At 34.8% G+C, this 22,522-nt stretch overlaps 5 protein-coding genes across 9 annotated transcripts; 3 read left to right on the plus strand and 2 right to left on the minus strand.

Annotated features, from left to right (window-relative positions):
- The first annotated feature begins 265 nt into the window (after positions 1-265).
- On the plus strand, positions 266-4,274 carry LOC126856803 (muskelin). 2 transcript variants are annotated; one of them, XM_050605671.1, is made up of 12 exons: positions 266-391; positions 590-659; positions 728-870; positions 942-1,146; positions 1,227-1,419; positions 1,516-1,751; positions 1,872-2,152; positions 2,236-2,404; positions 2,506-2,712; positions 2,866-3,078; positions 3,382-3,624; positions 3,744-4,274. In XM_050605671.1, the coding sequence occupies exons 1-12, from the start codon at positions 303-305 to the stop codon at positions 3,978-3,980; spliced, it is 2,286 nt and encodes a 761-aa protein (XP_050461628.1). In that variant the 5' UTR covers positions 266-302; the 3' UTR covers positions 3,981-4,274. The 2 variants fall into 2 exon arrangements, with proteins under 2 accessions (XP_050461628.1, XP_050461630.1); XM_050605673.1 differs by having other exon boundaries at positions 2,887-3,078.
- Positions 4,275-5,779: 1,505 nt separating this feature from the next.
- Positions 5,780-8,405, minus strand: LOC126856806 (transmembrane protein 64). Of its 2 annotated transcripts, none has more exons than XM_050605678.1 (4): positions 8,088-8,405; positions 7,381-8,009; positions 7,135-7,296; positions 5,780-7,058 (listed from the first exon to the last, which is right to left on the minus strand). In XM_050605678.1, the coding sequence occupies exons 2-4, from the start codon at positions 7,903-7,905 to the stop codon at positions 6,897-6,899; spliced, it is 849 nt and encodes a 282-aa protein (XP_050461635.1). In that variant the 5' UTR covers positions 7,906-8,009; positions 8,088-8,405; the 3' UTR covers positions 5,780-6,896. The 2 variants fall into 2 exon arrangements, with proteins under 2 accessions (XP_050461635.1, XP_050461634.1); XM_050605677.1 differs by having other exon boundaries at positions 7,381-7,974; positions 8,088-8,404.
- Positions 8,406-8,880: 475 nt separating this feature from the next.
- On the plus strand, positions 8,881-10,681 carry LOC126856848 (uncharacterized). The gene is made up of 5 exons (XM_050605748.1): positions 8,881-9,347; positions 9,564-9,729; positions 9,937-10,015; positions 10,135-10,206; positions 10,286-10,681. Exons 1-5 carry the CDS (start codon positions 9,241-9,243, stop codon positions 10,561-10,563), a joined length of 702 nt encoding a protein of 233 aa, XP_050461705.1. The 5' UTR covers positions 8,881-9,240; the 3' UTR covers positions 10,564-10,681.
- Positions 10,682-11,107: 426 nt separating this feature from the next.
- LOC126856847 (neuroguidin) lies at positions 11,108-16,701 on the minus strand. 2 transcript variants are annotated; one of them, XM_050605747.1, is made up of 4 exons: positions 16,557-16,701; positions 15,358-15,895; positions 14,800-15,150; positions 11,108-14,725 (listed from the first exon to the last, which is right to left on the minus strand). In XM_050605747.1, the coding sequence occupies exons 1-4, from the start codon at positions 16,563-16,565 to the stop codon at positions 14,700-14,702; spliced, it is 924 nt and encodes a 307-aa protein (XP_050461704.1). In that variant the 5' UTR covers positions 16,566-16,701; the 3' UTR covers positions 11,108-14,699. The 2 variants fall into 2 exon arrangements, with proteins under 2 accessions (XP_050461704.1, XP_050461703.1); XM_050605746.1 differs by lacking the exon at positions 16,557-16,701 and adding an exon at positions 15,982-16,418.
- A 925-nt stretch (positions 16,702-17,626) lies between these two features.
- LOC126856860 (transmembrane 9 superfamily member 4) lies at positions 17,627-22,518 on the plus strand. 2 transcript variants are annotated; one of them, XM_050605775.1, is made up of 10 exons: positions 17,627-17,808; positions 18,389-18,639; positions 18,724-18,870; positions 18,990-19,145; positions 19,347-19,621; positions 19,943-20,161; positions 20,241-20,398; positions 20,569-20,828; positions 21,008-21,191; positions 21,326-22,518. In XM_050605775.1, exons 1-10 carry the CDS (start codon positions 17,806-17,808, stop codon positions 21,563-21,565), a joined length of 1,893 nt encoding a protein of 630 aa, XP_050461732.1. In that variant the 5' UTR covers positions 17,627-17,805; the 3' UTR covers positions 21,566-22,518. The 2 variants fall into 2 exon arrangements, with proteins under 2 accessions (XP_050461732.1, XP_050461733.1); XM_050605776.1 differs by lacking the exon at positions 17,627-17,808 and adding an exon at positions 17,826-18,075.
- Positions 22,519-22,522: the final 4 nt, after the last annotated feature.

The following is a 22,522-nucleotide window of genomic DNA, read 5'->3' on the forward strand; positions in this document are numbered from 1 at the left end:
CAACGAGAAAGAAGATACGGACACGGTATGGAAAAATTGTGACTAAAACCCGCGCATGCGCAATAGCGATGAGATTTTTATGCACACAACCACTTATATCGACCGGTGCCTAACCAGCACGATTGACCAATTGAAGAGCCTCATTGTTTTTTCAATAGCCAATAAACATTGTAAAATCCAATTGTAAAAAACGTTTGAAAAAAAAAGAGAAAGTGCAGAATCTATATCGAGTGGCCGCTCTATTTTCTTGCTACATCTATGACGTATCTCAGAGCGGTTGAAGGTTATGTCATTTGTATAACATGGCGTCGAGCGAGAGTGGTGATTTTCAAAAAGTGTTGGAGTATCGGATTTACAAATGCTCCAGTTATTCTTCCTGTTATATACCCGAGTGAGTGTCCAAATCGGCTTCTGAAAGTCGTATCGCAGCTATTCTGGGGATCGATGGGGGAGGTAAACCCCCTGTATCGTGATCTCTTAACCTAAAACCGATCCGATTTGAATAATCTCTTTTTGTATTCGATATAAATCGTAGCGATCGAGGAGTACTAATCTCGCACCTCACCGACTCGTTTTTTTTTTTTTTCAGGAATATCATCGTCGATATACCGTCGGATCAGACTTCACGTTGGTCCTCTGATATCGACAATCATCCACAGGTAAGAATTGTCCGTATACGCTTATATCGTTTCTCGCGTTACTACTTATTGTTTCAACGATTTTTCAGTACCTTATTCTTAAACTTCAAAGTCCTTCTATTGTCAAATACATCACCTTTGGTAAATATGAAAAAACGCATGTATGTAATATAAAAAAGTTTAAGATATTTGGTGGATTGGAACCAGAAAACATGATGGAACTTCTCGAAAGGTTTGCTTCGACATTTTATTCTTTGCATTAATTTGCTTGTTGTTTATCTAACCTAAACTTTAATGTTTTAGTGGACTGAGGAACGATTCAATACCAGAGACATTTGATTTAAAGCATGTTTTGGGAAATGGAGGAAATTGCTTTCCCATTCGATACATAAAAGTGCTTCCTCTGCAGTCTTGGGGTCCTAGTTTCAACTTTTCCATATGGCATATTAGACTAACCGGTATCAATGAGTTCAAGATTGTAAGGCCTTGTCTCGAGTGGTTCAACATGGTAAATCTATTATGAAATGGGAAATTTCATTGTAAATTCTAATTGTGACAGATGAAAATATAATGCGCATTATATTGTAGTATCGGCAAAAGGAGATAATACGACTATGTATGAAACACTTTCGACAAATGGAACAACCAGAGATTGTTGAGACTCTGCAGAGGATAACTGGCGTTCCATTGGAGGATCCACGACTGTCGACGTTGTACAATTTATTGGTCACTAAGGGAGATCATATGCAGGCGGAACGTTTCATCAGCAATGCGCTCTCGAGTGAGTCCAAACGCGCGTTGATCGCGTTTAATCTTCCTTTTGTATCTGTTTCATAATCATGACACTTATAACATCGTTAAATGTGTTAATTTTTAGCGGGGCTCTTAAGCGATTATATCAATGCTCAAACTTATAGAGCAATTTGGACAAAGTTATCATCTAGCGAGCCCAAGCCCGGAATGCGGGGCGGCCATCAGATGGTACTCGATCCTACAGCCGAGGTACTTTACCTCTTCGGTGGATGGGATGGTAATCAGGATCTTTCCGACCTATGGTCTTACGATATAGAAGTCAGCAAATGGACGTTGATATGCAAGGATACCGAAGCGATGGTCGGTAGTACTCAATAAATTTAATTCTACTACGATATGCTCTGATATACTGCAGTTCACTTTTTATCTCTTTATACCTGCATACATATATTGCATACATTACAATCTGTGTTATTTTAGGGTGGCCCGAGCGCGCGTTCGTGTCACAAGATGTGCCTAGATCCACAAAGACGACAGCTCTTCACGTTAGGCAGGTATCTGGACACACAATATCGGACATGTGAGAATCTGAAGAGTGATTTTTATGTTTACGACATTGAGTCGAACAAATGGACGCAGATCTCAGAGGATACAGGAACTATGGGCGGGCCGCCGCTTGTATTCGATCATCAGATGTCGATGGATGTAGAGAAACGCACCATCTACGTATTCGGCGGACGAGTACTAGCTCATCCGACAAAGTAAGTTATGTTGAAAAAAAATGGCTTCACTCGCATTCTGTTTATTTATGAATTCGTTCTGATGTTGTTTCTCATTCACGCAGTGCTGACGAACACGGTCTAATACCAGAACCGCACTTCTCGGGATTGTATTCCTATCATGTGCCGACTGGGACTTGGACTAGACTCGCCTGTGATATCGCCGATAAATCGTGCTCGAAAGATATGCCGATCTACAGATCCCGCGCCGGTCACTCTATGCTGTTCCATCCGGTCGGTATTCTAATCTTTGATTGAGATAAATGTAATAGTAAGAAGAAGAGCGAAAACGCGCGCTTTAGACAAGACATTAATAATGCTTGTAATTTTTCCAGCGATCGAGAAAGTTGTACATATTCGCAGGTCAGAGAGGCAAGGAATATCTGAGTGACTTCTTCACTTACGAAGTCGATACGCAGCATATCGAGTACATAAACTACAATGAGTTTGGCACAACCAAAGAATCTAGTCACGTTCCCGCGGCCGGATTCACACAGAGAGCAACCATGGATCCTGAACTCGGCGAAATTTACGTTTTATCGGTTTGTATCACACACTCAGTGAAATTTATAATTTATTAAAATTATATAAATCATTGAGGCTACATAAATCATACATTGGTTGCATACAAGTATATGTATATTATTGTATAATCATTATAATCATACATATATTTAATGTAATTCAATGTATAGAAACAACACAATATTTCTCAGGGTCTGAGCAAGGATAAGGATAAGAGGGACGACAACGTGCAAAACTCTTTCTGGGTATATAATATCCAGAGCAGCAAATGGTCATGCATATATCGCAACGAGAACGTTGGCGAAAAATATTGGAGCAAAATGCAAGATTACGAGCCGTGTCCGAGATTTGCGCATCAGCTTGTTTATGATCCCACAAGGAAGGTATGTCGTAATTTTATAGTGATTTCTTTCTTTAAATAAATAAATTTTGTAAATCATTAAGTAATAGCGATACAAGTATTTTAATTTTAAAATTAACTTTTCTATAAAAATTAAAAAATACGCAATTAATATTACAATATTTTCTAAAGCTATTGGATAAGTAACATTGCAAGATTATTATAAATTGTATGGAAATTGTTTGAAAGTGTACAGTTATAATTTTTGCAATCGAATAATTTATTTGAATAAAAAATTCGCAATGATGAATTCATTGATAATATTTTAAAGTCACTTTTTTATCAGGTTCATTTTCTATTCGGCGGCAATCCGGGCAGGTCTTGTTTACCAAATCTGCGTCTCGATGACTTTTGGCAATTGGAACTGCGCCGGCCTACGGGTGAACAAATCTTGAAAAAATGCAAACTGATCATTAGAACGCATAAGTTCAAGGAACTCGCCTTGAGCAACAGTATAGAGGCTCTCGAGTATCTGCAGACGAAAATCTTTGAAATTATCGATCACAATGATACACAGCAAACGAGAGAGGTATCGAGATGAGAAATTTATATAATCATTACTTATTATTGTTTATTCACGGGCCAAATTCGATTCGTTAAACGTAAGTGTCGAAATCTTATTCAACTTTAGTTGCTACTTTCTTGCAGTTTCAATTGTTGACGTCAATTTTATTCCGGATACAAAATAATTTGTCAGAAGACGCTTCCCAGTCGAACACAATTTTGAATGAAGTAGCGGCCGGCACGACAACGGCGCAGGAAGGTACGAACGTAGAGCGCGATGTACATAATTTGCGAACCGAGCTCTATGACAAACTTGTGGAATTCTTCCCGGAATCGTTGACGCAACCGCGAGCGAATCTGATCGATCTTTTGCCGTTATAATGGACGCAGCGACGTGGGTCGTAAGACTCTAAACAAAATGACAAAATGTTCTCTAGTGCATTATTTTTTTCTTTTTTCGTTCTTGCTGTTTGAGACGAGAATTTTGTTGTCACAATTCTGCTGATCGATGACGGACTTTGCCATACTTTTACTGGTGCGATTTGTTTTTTTACCTTGGATATATTATACTTAATCGCGGGAAAAAACTGTTGCAGCACGTTGGTAAAGCTGCTTTGAACAATTTTATTTATTTATTTTTTTTTTGTTTTTACGAAATAAATTATTAGAATTGTTGGAGAGTTCTTTTTTTACAAATCCACAAAGGACTTTTACAAAACAGAGCATCCTTTTTGCTTATCTATTCTTATTGACGATTATGTATTATTTGTTAGATCAATCCCTTGGAACTTTGTGATATTGATAGCTTTCTAATCGACTGGTTAACTAATACATAAGTAAGCTAAAGATTGATTTTATAGGTTATTTCTTTCATATTGTATAACTATGTGTTTATAGCGCGGCCATAAAATTGTTATTATGTTAGCTGAAATAATATATTTATCGAATGAAAGGCTAGAGATGATAGATGCACTAAGAAAGTTTCTTATCGAAACGTGGCGATTTAATATTTGCAAGATATTTCACTCAATACCGATATATACTCGATTATTTTTGACGCGAGAAAGGTAGAGAAACTATTCGCTTCATTAAATTCAATTACAATTTTAAATTTAGCGAAACGAATATATATTTCTTGATTAAAAAAGAAGACTATAGTGACAAGAAGATATAGAAAATATTATGATCGATCCATATAAAGTTAATTATAATTTCGTTAACTTAATTATAATTTCAATTTCTAATTAATTTAATAAATTATACTTTACTTGACTAATTATATTTTTAAATTATATAATTAATTTTTTTGTGTGTGAATAACGCGATATTTTGTGCACTGATTTGTGTGCCCGTAATATCTGTTTTTCTACAACTGATTAATCATTTCTTTACATATTTTTCGTGCCAACAAAAGCAACAGAGGTTTCGGGCAATCGAGTTGAATGAAATATCCTGTTCATATATCGACACTTTTCTTTTCTTGTAAAATATCTTTTCTCAGATAGTTCTATATTTTTTTAATACTTTTCTTCCGCGTTCATTTAATTGAAGAATAAGTTTTTATTCACCAGGAATGCCTTTTAAAGATGAAATGTAAAAGCTAAAAATGTATATTATTGCAAATGTCGACGCGAATTGATAATGGGACTCATTTTTCCTTTTCGACTTTTTCCCAAAGATATTATTAGCTCTTTCCAACGCAAAGATAAATTTCAAAGTCCTTAGATTCGTGTTACGTATGTAAATATTGACGATAGTCGTATGAGATTTTTTTCTGTATTCTAATCTTCTGTGCGATGACGCGCTTGTTTTATTATTTGTTGATGACTGAAATATCTTGTATATAATGATTGTATCACTTGTGTTCTGTAATCACCCTCGCGACTTTAAAAATATTATAAAAATATGTAAGCGAGACGAGGATTGATAATGCAACTATATGTATATTATGAAACGTTAGGAGAAGCGAGATTATTCAACTGCTAAGATCCGAACGTGGCTTATCTTTGTATATAATATATAATTATACGATGTAAGGAAAGTGAAAGATTTTTATAATGTGATTCCAGTTACTCTAGGTTTCTATAAGGAATTGTAAAGAGAAAATAAAGAAGGATATTAAGAGACGCAATATATATATATATATATATATATATATATATATATATATATATATATATATATATATATATATATGAGCTGTAGAGAAAAGTATGTATAATTTCTGTTGTAAAAAACAAAAACAAAAAAAAACGAAACGGTGCCGCTGCCATTCCTCCGATATATAAATACACACATAATAGATGTCTCGAAGTTGGAAGGACTAGAATATTATACATGTACAGAGATATACATAACATTGGTTTCTTCGTGCTTCGAGACGTGAACAAAATGAAATGTTGACATAGCCGCGAAAAAACTCTCTAGTCAGGTGAAAAAAAAGATAAATGTTTATAAAGTGCATATGAAATTAACGAGTTTGGGATTTATTTACACACATAAATTCGCTTAAAGAATTCCAAATTTATTCATTGGAACGTATTCTCCATCCAAGACATTGTCATATAGAGATAATTATATATATATATATATAAAATTATAATATACGGTAATTTTATAATATATAATTATAATATAATTATTTACATATGTAATTATATATATAATTATAATATATGTGTATATATATGTATAATATACAAATGCAATATATATCGCATGAGAAGACGGACAAATGCATAAACATTAACATCACGTTAACAATTGGATTTAAAGAACTGAAAGAGACCAATAATAATTGATTGATAACATGTAAGAGATAAATGTAAAGTTTCTCAGTCTCTACCAATGTTAAATGTATATATGTGTATGAGCAGTATATAAATTATATAATACACTCTTATTGCAAGAAAGCTTTATACACTGGTATTTGCAGTAGCGTTGACTTTCCCTTGTGCTTCATCCATTATTATTTACGAAAATATACGTGCTTACACATCGATAACATTATGTGCTCCATTCAACTTCGTATGTTTATTATTAAAATTATATTAAAACTTTGGTAAGACTTAATACATGTTATACCTGTTATGGATGTCATGTACATGTACAACAATACCTAGATTCAAAAGCCTAGATTTTTAGAAGCACTATTGGTAAGTTAGCAAAATACTGGAAGTATATAAAGGAATATATGAAAAAAATATCAATAATATAAAAAAGAATCTCAACTGGGCTATGTTTATAATAAGCAAAAGATTGTAGTGCAATTGCCTATAATTTGAGCGTAAAGAAAATTTACGCAATTAGATTCGTTAAGATTATCTTGGAGTCTGGCAGACCATCAAGAATATAATGAGAATTTGCCACGGACGCGAGATCGGCTTTGAACAACGTCAACTGAAGCTCTTTTCGTGCTTTTTGGACGATATAAACCATTAGCGAGAGTCCCACTAATATCTGTAATAACAATAAGATTATGAAGAGAGATTATTACTTTGGATGTAAACTTTTTTATGAAAGGGTACAAACGTACCTGGATGCAAAAAACTATGTAGCCGGTGGCGGCTGTGGATCTATCCTCCAACACATCTTGCATCGATCTTAAACTGCTGCCCAAGTAAACGTTGATTAATTGCGCCGGTAATAAACCTATCGCGCTCGCTATGTGGTAATGAAAACCACCTATGTTACTGACCTAAAATTACACATACACATATATAAATATACAATATATGTACATATATAAATATACTATAATTTATATGTATTATATATGTACTGCAAAAATAGTGTTTTGAAGACCAAAAGGAATCGGAGTGAGTCGCGCGAACAGCACGATTTTGAAGGCTTGAGGCCCGGAGATAACGCGGAGTATCGCCCTCGCTGTGTCGCTCTGCAGGAGGGCGCCTATCGGCAGCCTGGTGGACAGCAGTCCCAAAGTGACATGGGCTATGGCTATGCCGAGATTGGCGGAGAGTATGACAATCGCTATGCCGTGCACGGCACCAAACAGGTAGCCGCTGGCGATGATGAGGAACAGATAACCGATCACGATCGGAAACGACACTACCGTGAACAGGCCTATGAAGATGATAGCGATCATCCAGGCGTTCTGATGTTCGATCCAATAAAGGAGCACTTTGATGTAATCCCTGCAGACGAAGACTATGGTGCCAAGGAAGGCCAGGGTCGCGATTGTGATCGCAACATAGCATATCGAGTTTGAGTTGACGCAACTGACTGCTGTATTTTTGGAAGAGCGCATTCCATCTTCAACATCATCTATGTCGATGATCTGATCCATGTTCGAGCGACCTTTTTAATGTCCTCGGCAAGCTTTCAGCGACCAGTCATCCCTTGACAATATAGTGCTCTTTGAAAAACCGCAAATATAATTAGTTAATAAAACTGCAAAGGATAATTCAAATAAATAATACTTGAAATACTTGAATTAAACCTAATGACAAGTCAAAGAGATAATTTTACCTCGCAATATGAATCGAAGTAAATTGTCTTAAAAATAACACAGATCGTAAATTCCCGGTTGTTAAACGTATTATTTGGCAACATGTCATCGAAATAAAACAGATCTATTAAAAGCTCAAAGATGTATTACGTCGAAGAACGAAATATAAATACACAATTCAACTGTTATCCCAATTATGCATAAAATTCTCGCTAATCATCTTGTAAATAAAAAAAAATATAATCTCTGCAGTTTATTAAATTAACTGTCAATGCGATCCAGTTATTGTAAACAATTGTTGGGATGTTGGGAAGCGTGATAAATGAACATGAATTATGAGAGTGGAATGAGAGAGAAATATTTTTTGTAAAGTCGAGATTAAAGTGTGTTCTGAAAATGAGCCTGAAAAAAGAAAGATGAAGTAACAAATGTGATTGGCTGCACCATATTGACATAATTTGGATGTATTGCAATATGCGCTTCGGCGAATGATATATTTTACAAACTCATGCTTGGATAGCACGAGTCTTGTGAATAGCTATTCATAGGCGGAAGACACTTATATAAAAAAAATATAAAACGCTTCTTACAAAATCTATAAATTGCTATAAATTTTATATCATTTTTATTTATATTTACGTTAATGATATGATGTGTGTCACATGATATATGAAATTTTATTATTCTTATATATAGGATGTTTGAAAAATAAAGAATTAAATTTCACAGGAGTTTACTCCATTTTTTTTGGTATTGATTATATAAAAGTGTGTCGTATGAATGTAAACAAGTTTGTGTACAAATTTAATTCCTTACTTTAAAAACGCATAGAAAAGGAATTATTATCTTTATAATGTTTATAGAAAATATAAATAAGCAATGATATCCCCTTTATTATAGCGAAGTATATACGCTACTGAAATCAGCTGATACTTTTGATTATGTGCAAGCAAAATAGTTTAAAAACTAAATTTGAAGGATCTGATAATCTGAATATTGAATATGCGCAAATAAGTATAACGAGCTAATTTAGAGCCAAACGCCGATAATCAGAGCGCAATCTTTTTCTTCAAATAAATGATTTATGAATTGTTTCGGTCTCTTATTTAGATTGTCATTAGTAGTTGTCAAAATAATTTATTTACATTTTTCTTTGTAACATATATACATAAAATGCCTACTCGTTGCGTTGCTATTGGATGTAGAAACACCGCTAGTCCTAGCGGAAAAACTGCAGCGCAAATGAAATTTGAGAAAGTAATGAAAATAACGTTTCACTCGTGAGTATAAGATCATATTGATATATAGATTGTATATCAGAAAATATTGGAAAAAAAGATTTCATGAGATTTCATGAGTAATTTCTAGTTAATTCTTCATTTTTTATATTTTTTCTTGATTTATTGTATTTTTAAGAAACCTTAAACAAACATAAAAAAAAATTGATTGCTTATCTCTTTTCACATATAATAAATATATATTATCATGCTTTGCAGATTTCCTTCCAATCCTATTAGAAGAGCGGAATGGATAAGAATAATGAAACTTGAAGACAAAAATATTACTACTAGAAGTCGTCTTTGCTCTCTTCACTTTAAGGAAAAATATATAGACCGTACATCTTTAGTATATGTAAGATTGAGAGAAAATGCCATTCCACATGCAAGTATCTTAATTAAAATATATGTGTACATATATATATATATATATATATATATATATATGTGTGTGTGTATGTGTGTGTGTGCGTAAAATAACTTAATACTACTTAACAACTTAAACTACAATAATAATATATAATTGATACTTTTGTAAGGTTTAAAGAAAACGATATAAAATTATAATTCTGATCAATGTATTTTTTTATAGATATTTGAGGAAACATTCTATGACAATGTAACAGCTATAAAATGTGAAAGAAATACATTACCTGCACAATTAGATAAAAGTATAACTTTACTAACATTTTATTCTTTTATACATTTCTAGTTGTAAAATTGTAAATTTTATAATATAAATTGTTAATTTTTTTGATAGCATAATAAAATTAAGTCCATTTTGTTTCAGCAACAATTCTAGCTGACCCTTTAAATATAAAGATGGAAATGAATGATAGTTTTAAACGAGATTCTGTTATCCGTAAGTTTGACGAATTACATATTTATTGATAAATAATTATAAAATGTGTGTATAGAATGTTAATAGTAATTTATATCAGATTCAGTATGTGACAAAGAAACAAATACATCGCCTTCCTTATCGCAAAAATTGCGAAAATCAACTGAGAACAAGGAAACAAGAATTTCACCTGAAAGAATATGGAACATGAATTCCTCCAATATGGAAGCAATTAGACAAGAAAGATGGACAGAAATTAAAAATTTACGTAAACAAATACAAGCTTTACAGAAAAAAGTCTGGCAAAAACATAAAAAAATTGTGATTATGAAAACTATTTTGGATGAATTAAAAATAGATTATTTAATCAGTGATTAACACAAAGTCTCTACCTCTATTTCTTTCTTTCTAATAATACTGAATATTTCACATATAAAATTAGCTTTCTCCATTATGTTTTAAAAATCAGATAAATATATATTTCATTAATTTTGAATTGTATATAATATTATTAATACCTATATAACATTTTTAATATTTTATAATACATTTATAAAACATTGAAAATAGAAAAATGTAGGAGTGTAGAAATGTTGGAAGAATATTATGCATATTTGTTTTTCATGCTGTCTTGTATATAAAATATTTCTATATTTGTCACAAACATAATTGAAACACTAAAAAGATTGAAATTTGTATATGTAATACGTACTACTTTTTATTCTACTTCAATGATCTAATTGCAGATGCATATGGAGACATAATGAAAATAAGATGAAAATTTAGTATTATATTTAAGTAAAAAATTCCCAAATAAAAAATTGGATTATCATCATCATTATTAATCCATTTCTTTAATATACAAATTCTTTTATCTGCTATATTTGAATGCTAGTTAAGCAAATATGAAATAAACTGTTCATGACATTGAAAACATTTTATTCAGTCAGTAAGAAGCATTCTACATGATGATAATAATAATCATAGTATAATCCGTGATAATAATAATAATTAATAATCATAATTCATTCGTAATAACCACAATTTGTAAATGTACAAGGTAAACACACATTCTTTTTCTCTCTCTCTCACTTTATTTTTCTCTCGCTCTTCTTTCTCGCAACTATTTCTCTCGCTCACATACGTTGAGAATTGTCATTTATATAGTATACACAAAATTACAGAGAGAAAAATTCACCAATATATAAATTAAACATCGTATTCTCTCTCTCTCTCTTCAAAGACTATGAATGTAGTCAATAAATCATCCCTATCATCATCTCGTCTCTGCTGCAAAGATACTTTTCTTCTTAATACTTTTCTTTCTTTCATTTTTTTTTTCAGTTCGGCATTCGGCAGCGTTGTTGGATTTGAAGGACTACTTCTTTTTAAAATCCGCAGCGGCAACGCTCTCACACAATACACTTTTCTAATACATTTGTACATTTGTAGGTCTCTCTTTTAATCCTGAGAAACACAGTGTGGATCTTCGAGTGCACGAAATCAATCAGTGAATTTCAATCATACATATAACTTTGCATGTCGATTTCTTTCTCAGCCATATATATATATATATATATATATATATATATATATATATATATATATATATATATATATATATTGCATCTCTTCTTTGTACTGAAACAGACTTGTGGAATGGACAAGGGAATTTAAATATTGACTGTATTCTTCTATACAGAATCAACAAATGGAAATACGAATTATCACGGAATTATAAAATTCTCTTTAATCTCGTGTCTCTCAGGATTATCATAGATAGGCGAGAATTCATACTTAAGATGAATAAATATCTATTTAAGTGCATCCCTCGACGAAGTGTCAAGGGGCGGAGATTTTGCGGTCCCGTAAAAAATAACATCGATGATCGGTACATGTGTAAAAAAAAATATATAAGTTGTCCGCTGTGGAATTTATTTTTTTTTTATTACTGTAAATCCATATTTCTATTGATTTGAGGTAGTGTATTAAATGTAATAATCCTATTACCTTGCTGCTTCTATATTTGCGTGTGGATATGTGTGTATCGTATTAATACTCCTTCGCGTATCTTATCACACTTGCGACCACGAGCCCAAAGCGCGTATATATATATATATGTGTGTGTGTGTGTGTGTGTGTGTTATATATATAAAAAATCCAGCTTATAGAATACAAATGTCTCAGGCCTTGTAGGAGGAATATATGTTTCGTCTATTGCAAAAGATCGTCTGCTATCGATACACAGTAGTCGGCAGTAATCGAAATTTCACAGAGTCACAAAGATTGGAATTGTCTATCCTTTTGTTTTAAGCTCGTGGCTCGCGTCGATCATAAGTACGCTTCACAAAATTATCGTCTATGCAATGAAACAAGAGGACGCCAAATATCGGACAAATTCGAGACGGTCCATCGTTCTCGTGCGCGCGACCAACAATCGTATATATTAGCCACGTAATTGAATCTTTAGAAGAGCAAAGAAGAAATTCATCTGTATAAAATTCGGCGTCTTCAAACTTCATTCTTTTTTTAAATACCAAATACGACAAGGCTGCTGACATTAGGCTTGCTAGCACTTTGTAAATAATGCCCAGCGATTGTGCTATTTTGTTTAAGTTTCTTTTTAACTATTATTTCATGAATAATCATTATCACATTTTTTCTTTTTTTTCTCCTTTAATTAATTCGTTCTCACAGAGATCGTCGGAGAGAGAGATAGAGGGAGGGCATGCGATACATCGTCGGCGCCGCGCCAAGTTGGCTCAATCTATGAACACTTCTGTAAAAAATATAATATCTATGGATGGTTGAGCCCTTGGCCAGCATACGCAGCAAAGTTCGAGTTTAATTACTTCTTTCACGGGGGGGAGAAGGCGGGGGGATTGAAGGGAGATCACTTCTGCACGGAATGTGAGCAATATAAGCTATGTAACGCATACATCTCTAACGTGTATAGTCTCTGTATAGAACAATATATGTCGCTCAACTTTTCTCGCTATTTTTAAAAGGAACATTTCACACTTGCGGGGGGATGCAATCGAGGCTTCCACCCGCTCGTTGATACACGCGCAATAACAACGTGAAAAAAAATGCAACCTATATATTTAAGAGGGATCGATTAACACGATTCCTCCCCCCTCCTCCCGCGATTCCATACGCGCGATTTGATTGCACAAATATCCTATTTCATCAGTTTGCAGAAGTGATTATCACCCTAAGGTCCTCTTTCCTTCGTTCGTTCGTTCGTTCGTCCGTCCGTTCATTTCTATCTGTATCATATGTGTGATATGACAGGCTCCCCCCTTTCTCTCTCTCTCTCCTCTCTTTTTCTCTCCGAGAAATCAAACAATCAGTCAATCAAAATCAAATCTGAGAACAATGACGACAATTTTGAATTTTGACACGCTCGTGTTATTCTTATATTACCATCAATATAAGTTTAACGACTTAAATCCAACGCAAAAACAACATATATATAAATACAATGCACAAGCACATTGTAATAATAATAATGATAATAAAAGAAAAAAAGAGAGAAATGAGACTTAACGTAAAAACATGACTCACATCCAAATATTTTTATAATAGCCTCAACAGTTTCACCAGGGGAAAAACACAAACGAAACATACATATAATATAGTAAAACTAGTAACTACTTTACTACTCTAAGACAGCGAGAAAATCCTAAGACATGCGATATCGACAAAATGTCGTTTTTTGCTTCTTTTTTTTTCTTTCTTTTGCTCATTTTGCGCCAACTGTGTGCAAAGTTCCTAAAGATAAATATGTTTTTTTTGTCCCCTTTCTCTTGTTTCGTTTTTTTAAATCTCGTATTTTCCAACTTGTGCTGAATGTCTTGTGATTTTTACGCTTTCCGTTAACAATTAATTCAATATCGCGTCTCTCCTGCTATGCATTTACTGATTTCCTCCCTTCTCTTTTCCTATATAGCCGGAGAATATTTCAAAATAAAGCAGAAAAATGTTCTGCTTTCAACTTTTACGTGTAATTCATTTTCAATCTTGGAGCCGTTAGTCCGCTATTCGATCCAACATTACAATACAATATTACCCTATTACGACACATAATTTCCATTAAGCTCGTATGTGCCATTGTGTTTGGCGTCGTTTCACTCGCCACGTTCATGCTCGAGTATACCGTTCTTTTTGCGATGGATCTCATTTCTCAACTCCATAGATCAAAACTGATCTCTCTCAGACAACAGTTAAAGATTAAAATCATTATTAACTAGAATTATCAATTACACGACCATTAGTATGTCTTATACAGTAATAAATTACCATCGTGCTATTTTTACTCCACTGTCGACATGTTGCCCTTTTTTTTAAATTACTAGATGTTACGATGTTATTTTTAGCTTAACTTAGTAACGAGTATTAATGGCATCTGCTTTTTGTTTCAAAGAAGTCGAATAAATTTATTTTTTGCCTTTTACCTTAATCGTTAATGCTATATGAAACTCCAGGTTTCGCCAAAGTCCCGAAGTCGTTTCTTAATGATGCCGCTTTTTCTTGAAACCTGCAATGAATTTCGCGACTTTAGAACTCTTTATCTCGTCAATTTTGCGAAATTTATCGTGAGAGATTTCTTACTCTTTTTAGCTTTGCCCTTCCTCTGAGCTTTTCTCTTCTTGGCGGACTTGACGGATGACTCGCCGAAAGTGGTGATCTCGTCGCCGAGAGTTCCCAGAGTCGTCATCTGACGACGTCTGTGCTTCTCCTGCTTGGTGACGGGCAAACGCGTCATATAATTCTCTTCGTATTCAATCTTTCGTTTGTCCTCGCGTACCAGAATCGCCCGTTTCTCACCCAGACCCTGGCTGTCTTCCACAGGCGCATCCAGATATTCCTCCTTCAATTCTCGCAAAACTGTGTTCGATACAGCACGTCTACGAGCTCTCTCGCTGGCTTTGCGAATCTTCTCCGCCATTGTTTCATCACCATCTAGAGAAATTACATTTTATTATAATTAATAAATTAGCAGTTGAGAAAAACTAAGTAATTTAAATATCACATATCAAAAAGTTCCTAATCAAAAAAATTATAATATCTTGTACATATTTAATATATATATATATATATATACTATATATATATATATATATATATATATATATAAATATAAGTAAAAATATTTTTATTAGAACCGACCATAATGCACCGCAGCGAGTTTCGGCGGCACGTAAACGTTAGACTTCCTAGACTGCTGCGTTGTTGGTTTGAAGCCATCTGTCTCCTCCTCCTGATCACTCTCGGAGTCTTCACTGTCAAGCTTGGCGACCAGCGCGTCGGGATTCGCCCTAAAGTTACTGGGATCGTCGCTGTTGATGGTACCGGTTACCGCAGTCTTGACGAGCTTATCTATTTGATATTTGAGCTTGTGATCTATTGGTCGGATTTTCTCTAGGACAGTCCTGATCTCGATCAGACGATCAATCGACGGATCACCTTCGATACGCTCGCCGGAACATTTTCTCAATACTACGTAGGTAAGATTGATGAGATAGGAGAGTAACATGTGATACTTCATCTCGAGAAAACTCAAGCCCTTGTCCGTCGAGATCTCGCCATTCTTCACGCGCACCAGCATGTTATCCACCAGCTGGTTCACCTGTAGAACATTAGCGTTCATCTCTCCCAGCAGGCGGAACGCCTGTGGGAGATCCCTCTGCTCCATCTCATCAATAGCCTGCAAGACACATCGTCGCAATTATATAAAATAATAATTATATGAAAAAAATGAAAAATAAAAATAACAAATTTTACGAATCTTACGATCATCGCGAGTTATTTCCGCGCGATTCTCCAGAATATTATAAAAATTCAGCGCACGATGTCTTGTTTATTTACGTCGGATTCGATTTTCGTACGCATAGGTTAAGCGCGGAGACGAGAAGCGGAGTAACTTTTCCGCCGATATGTTCGTTCGACCCACGAGTCTCTCGCGGAGGGCGACGAGCCCGTGTATAAAAACTCGTCGCGAACCGCGTACGTCCCGTCAACGGTGGTGTTTCATTCAAAAAACGTGAAACGCGACGGATTTCGATCGTGAAAACGCACTCGGCGAGCGATTTCGTTGAGATTTTCGACGAGAATAACAGTCCCCGGCTCACCCGCGGTGAATGTCCCGGGAAAAATGTCCGCCCCGGGACGAAAGTACGGGAAAAAAGCGCAATAATCTGCTGCCATCTTTCCTATTTACTAATGGATGACAGAGGTGGAGGAAAGAAGAGAGAAAAAAAAAAACAATCAAAAATTCCCGACGCGAGAACCGACGCGAGAAACGCGGCCGGATTCGCGCGGCGCGGCAGAAAAACGCCACGATAACACGCCGCGGGCACGTCGCTCACCTGCACCATGCTTCCGCGTGGAAAATCAGCCCGACAAACGCATATCCAAACAACGTAACTTGTAATTAAACGAGTCCCCACGTGGGACGATATTTTCCTCTTTTCAGGGAAGGGTGGGGGGTATATTTTTTCGCTTGGAAAAGTCTGGTCAGTGGAGCGACCGTCGCGCGGATCACTAGGATCCGCGACGACACGTCGTCCACGGGATCGTCGGTGTGGCCACCGATCGACGCACGGAGATTTTTCCGGATCTCGCGAACAACCGATCGCGTCGGTTCGTCGCGCGAGAAAATCGCGTTTGGCGTCTCAACGAGATACTACTTCCGCTCGCGCGGCGAGGATGCCGAGCGGCGCCATCTTCGAATAGCGAAATCCGTGCGCTGGATATTCGCGATCGGCGACACCAAGCGATCCTCTTTCGCGCATTACCGATAATAAATACGAAAAAACTTTGAGGATCCGTCCTGAGAATAATGTTTTTCAGACATTTTTCGTTCTCGCGAATCTCGCGTTTCCGCTCGTCTTGGCGTGGCTAGGAAATTTTTTTCCCTAGATATCACCGTTGGCGCGCCGACGCTCCGCGACCGCTTCAAATTCTTCAAAGCGCGGCGACTTCACTCTTGACGGATCGTGCAATTTTTCGACGCGTAGTGCGAGCGACCGGTCACGTGACTGACCGCTTTGACAGACACGTGCTTCGATGCGGCGTTTCCTGGGATCTGTAACAATTGTTTATATTTTTAAATAGTTATATATAATTATATAATTATTATCGATACTTTCTTGTATTGTCAAGTATAAAATTTAAAAAAAAAAATAATTAATCGCATCAGAAAATGATCTGAATAAATCGCAAATCTCGTACTAATTATATTATTACCAAAATATTATTATTTATCATCATTTATATATCTCTATTTATCATCTCGTTTAACAACTTATTCACGAAAAAGATCTGCAAACTATTTCTTTCGACATGTTTTATTTCATTGATAGGGAGGGAGAGAGAAAGATCTGCGCTATCTTACTATTGCGCACGCGTGGAAAAATCCCTGGGATCATTGCGCGCACGCGCGAAAAAGAGGGTATGTCTATCAACACTATCGTCCCGACGTTATATCGCAGTGAGCGATTTTGTGATTTTGAGGTGGCGACGAGATCGAGGGCAAGACAGTGCGAGAGAGAGAGAGAGAGAAAGAGAGACGGCGTGGCGCGCCTTCGTGAAAAGTAACGATACGTATCGCGTAGAATGGTAAGTGTGATTTGTCTGACCGGTTCGGAAAGGTATCTCGATTTCGATCTCGCGAAATTAACGCGTCATGTGCCACGCGGATTATGACACAACCTCGCATTTCACTGCGATGCAAGATGCGCGTGCGGACCGCTGTCAAACGGAGATTGACAGAATGATTTAAGATGCCCGATCATCACTTTATATTCAGATGTCGTCGTGTTCCTCTTCCTTTTCGTCTATTTCTTTTTTCGCCCGAACTATGTACACAATGGTTCACTTCGCTGTGTATGTTTGTGACGTTTGTGTTTACGCAATTGCGTGTGGGTACTGTGGGTCATTAGATTCGCACAAGGAGATATCTGTCTTAAATAATAAAAAAAAAAACGACGGTAAAATTGGCTATAATAGTTTATTGGCGAAGAGATGCAGCATTTATTGCATAAGCAAATTTTTTTATTTACATGATAAAATGTTAATATCTTAGCATAAGCAAATTTTTTTTTACTTTTTGCAAACTTTGCTGACTTAATCTCAATATAATATTTTGCAATGTTATTTGTCACATTTTAACGTCAATCAATTAAATTTGCCGATACAGGGAAAATTACAGAGGCATGGTGCTGTATTAGTGGTAATATCTCTCTTAATAGAGACCAATGGCTTTTACGTACCTGGAGTCGCTCCGGTGGAATTCAAGAAAGGTCAGAAGATTGATGTTAAAGCTGTTAAAATGACCAGCATCCATACACAATTACCATATGAATATTATTCTCTTCCCTTTTGTCGACCCAAGAAAGAAATTTTTATTTACAAGTCTGAAAATTTGGGAGAGGTGTTGCGAGGTGACAGGTAGCTTGATGTTATCTTCTTTGACTTTGGGAAATTTTATGAAAATAGTTCTTTCTGTAACTCTCATTATTTTTTTTTCTTCAGGATAGTAAATACTCCATATGAGGTTGTAATGGGAGAAGATGTCAGTTGCAGATTGTTGTGTCACGACCCCTCTAGATTGATGACCTGGGATGAGGCTAATTCCCAACATGTTATCCAGATGATCCAACACGAATATTTTGTTCATCTGTTAGCGTTTTGTTTGTTTAAACATATAACAATATATTGTTATATATTGTTATATGTTTAAAAATAGAATATTTTTTGCATTTTGCTCATTTTTGTTTAACTTGGGTTTTTTTTTTCAGATTAATAGACAACCTACCAGCAGCTACTAGAAAGAAACACAAAGAGACAAATAATGTGGTTGTTTATCAAGGATATCGTTTAGGTGGAGTGATAAACGATCAAGTGTATATCAATAATTATCTTAAGTTAATATTAAGTTATCATAAACATGGCGAGTAAGTATTTATTCTATACAGCTTTCTATATAAATTAATTTCCAATGTATTTAAATATATACAAAAATTCAATCTAAATCAGATATGAAGTTATTTAATACTTGAAACTCGAGTAAATCGGGACAATAATAAGAAAAAAGCCAAAAAGAGAAAATAAGGCGATAAAAACTAATCATTTCTTTGTTATTTGTACGAATTTAGAGATGAATTTAGAGTAGTTGGATTCGAAGTGGAAACTCGATCCATCGACACAACACAATTGAAATTCGATGGGAATACCTGCATAATACCTAACGAAGCGAACCCGCAGTTTGTCAATCCAAAAAGCACGAGTCTTCTCTTTCTCTATTCGGTGGAGTGGAAACAATCGGACGTAAGCTGGGCCAGCAGATGGGACGTATATCTGGGCATGAGCGACGTCGAGATTCATTGGTTCTCGATCATCAATTCTCTCATTGTTGTCTTCTTCCTGTCCGGTAATATAATCACCACAATTAAACAAGATTTTAAAACTCTTGTAATTGAAAAACTATCACTTGCTTTTATTACTTGGTTTCTTGTTAACTTTCCTGTTATAATTTTTCGAAACATTCTATACGCATTATACATCACTGTGACATTAAATTAAATTTAATGATTTACAAATTAGTGGAGAGAGTATTGAATTGTTATATATAAAATATGATTTTCAAGAAACAATATATATACTTAATCAAAAGAATTCAATAATAATATCCATGTGTTTAAGAATACTATACATTAATTATTTATTAATTCTTGAATTGTTAATCACGCAGGAATTCTGACAATGATCATGGTGAGGACACTTAGGAGAGACATTGCTCGTTATAACGCAGGCGAAAGCGATAGTCTAGCAGGTCTGGATGAAACGATCGAAGAGACTGGCTGGAAGTTAGTCCACGGAGATGTGTTTCGACCACCGACCAACTCGCGTTTATTTGCCGCCGTGATCGGCAGCGGCATCCAGATTTTCTTCATGGCTTTGATCACGATATGTAGGTGCACAATTAAATTTTCAATAGTTCAATGTGGAATGCATGAAGATTATTATATATTTTTTGACTGTTTCTGCAGTCTTCGCGATGCTGGGGATGCTATCACCAGCGAGTCGAGGAGCCTTGGGCACTTGCGCGATATTTTTGTATGTGTTTTCCGGCTTGATCGCCGGTTACTTCTCGGCAAGACTATACAAGACGATGCGAGGTCGGGAGTGGAGAAGAGCCGCTCTATTGGTAAAATTTAATGGATATATATTTTACATATGAATGTTTATATAATATATTTTCATGTAATACATTCGTATTTTTCTATATATATGCATATAATTAATATTGAAGGAAAGTATTGTAGTTTTTAACAGCAATTGCTGTTTTGTATTTCAAAAATTAATATTGTATTGTAGACAGCGACGTTTTATCCTGGTATAGTCTTCACGACATGTTTCTTCCTAAATTTCTTCATATGGGGAAAGCATAGTTCCGGTGCAGTCCCCTTTACAACCATGGTAGCCTTGCTTTGCCTCTGGTTTGGCATTTCTCTGCCTCTTGTCTATCTTGGCTACTTCTTTGGCTACCGTAAGCAGCCTTTCACGCATCCAGTTAGAACAAATCAAATCCCTAGACAAGTTCCTGATCAACTATGGTATATGAATCCAATATTATGGTAAGTTTAAATAAGATTAAATTTTAATATATTTTTACTTTAATTTTGGTATCAAGTATCGTCATTAAAAACGTACATTATGCACACACACACACACACACACACACACAAAATCCATTTATTTCTAAATATATTAATTAATGCGCCATATTTTTGAAGTCAATTTATTTTATTTGCAGTACTTTAATGGCTGGAATTCTACCATTTGGCGCTGTATTCATAGAACTCTTTTTTATCCTAACTGCACTGTGGGAAAATCAATTCTATTACCTCTTTGGATTTTTATTCCTCGTTTTTTGCATCCTTGTAATTTCGTGCTCGCAGATATCAATAGTCATGGTCTATTTCCAATTATGCGGCGAAGTAAGTATAACAAAAAGATTAAAAAGATTAATTCTATCATTTGCAGTTTGATAGTATATTTCTTTCATTCCCTGACTTTGTAAAATATAGCTTTGTAATATTCTGATTCCTACACTATAACATTCCATCTGCAGGATTATAGATGGTGGTGGCGAAGCTTCATTGTGAGCGGCGGATCAGCGGTTTATGTGCTGGCATACTCCATCTTTTATTTTGTCACCAAGTTGGAGATTACTGAATTAGTGCCAACCCTCATGTATTTTGGCTATACTGCATTGATGGTCCTCACATTCTGGCTATTGACCGGTACGATCGGTTTCTTCGCTGCATACGCTTTCATCAGAAAGATATATGCGGCCGTCAAGATAGACTAGTCAAAATTATCATTAGTAGAATAATACGAGTGAATAAAGTTAGATTTTTAATTTAATTAAGAGAAAATGTGAGAGAGAGAAAGGGCTTTAGTTTTTTGTATAGAAACAATAAGTGGAATAAGTATGTATGCATCTATATCTTCCACGAAATTTCAAAACTGCAAATATTTGCATAGGATTTTGTTACTGAAATATGTATATGAATATTTGATGTGTCGATATAAGGTTTTTATTTTTTGTTTATCATTGTCATCATGACAGCAGTGGAAGCTCCTTATTCGCCAGAGTTTACATTGTGTACGAAAATTGTTACAAATATGAAGATTGTGGAAGGCAAAAAAAAAATATATTGAAAAATTAATACATTTTTAAAGGAAAAAATGTTCTTTATTTTTGACATTTTTTTTTAATTATTTTAAAATAGTAACATTTATTGAAAATAAATCTTTTTTTTCATGCATTATTTATTTGTAAATTTTGTTATATTTGTAAAAGATGGCTGCAAGTATATCGAATTGTGAATTAATCAATATACGAATAAGGAATGGGAGATTGTAAAACTTCCATTGTACAATACATATATTATTTTTATTTGATTTTTAGTAGCGTGATTTTCTCTAAATAAGTACTTACAATATATGACACATTCATACATGAGAAAATAATCTATAAAATTCATAAACTGAACATTGGCTATATCAATATCGTTCCTTGTCTCGTCGAGAGAGAACAAGCATACACTACTGTGTAAAAATATTCAAATAATGTGATATTAGTGACGGTCAATGTGCGAAAGTATTATATAGTCTATAATGAATGAGCCAGTTTAAAGTGTTATTTGTTTCCATTTTCTTTTTAAAGCATATTACATGCAATTTTACAGATGTGTCGGCCGATGTTGTAATAATAAGCACACATATAGTGAGTAAGAATAATAATATAAAGTTTGTGTATTTA

The sequence above is a fragment of the Cataglyphis hispanica genome, chromosome 19 (genome assembly GCF_021464435.1).
Source record: "Cataglyphis hispanica isolate Lineage 1 chromosome 19, ULB_Chis1_1.0, whole genome shotgun sequence".
In the NCBI taxonomy this organism is placed as follows: Eukaryota; Metazoa; Arthropoda; class Insecta; order Hymenoptera; family Formicidae; genus Cataglyphis; species Cataglyphis hispanica.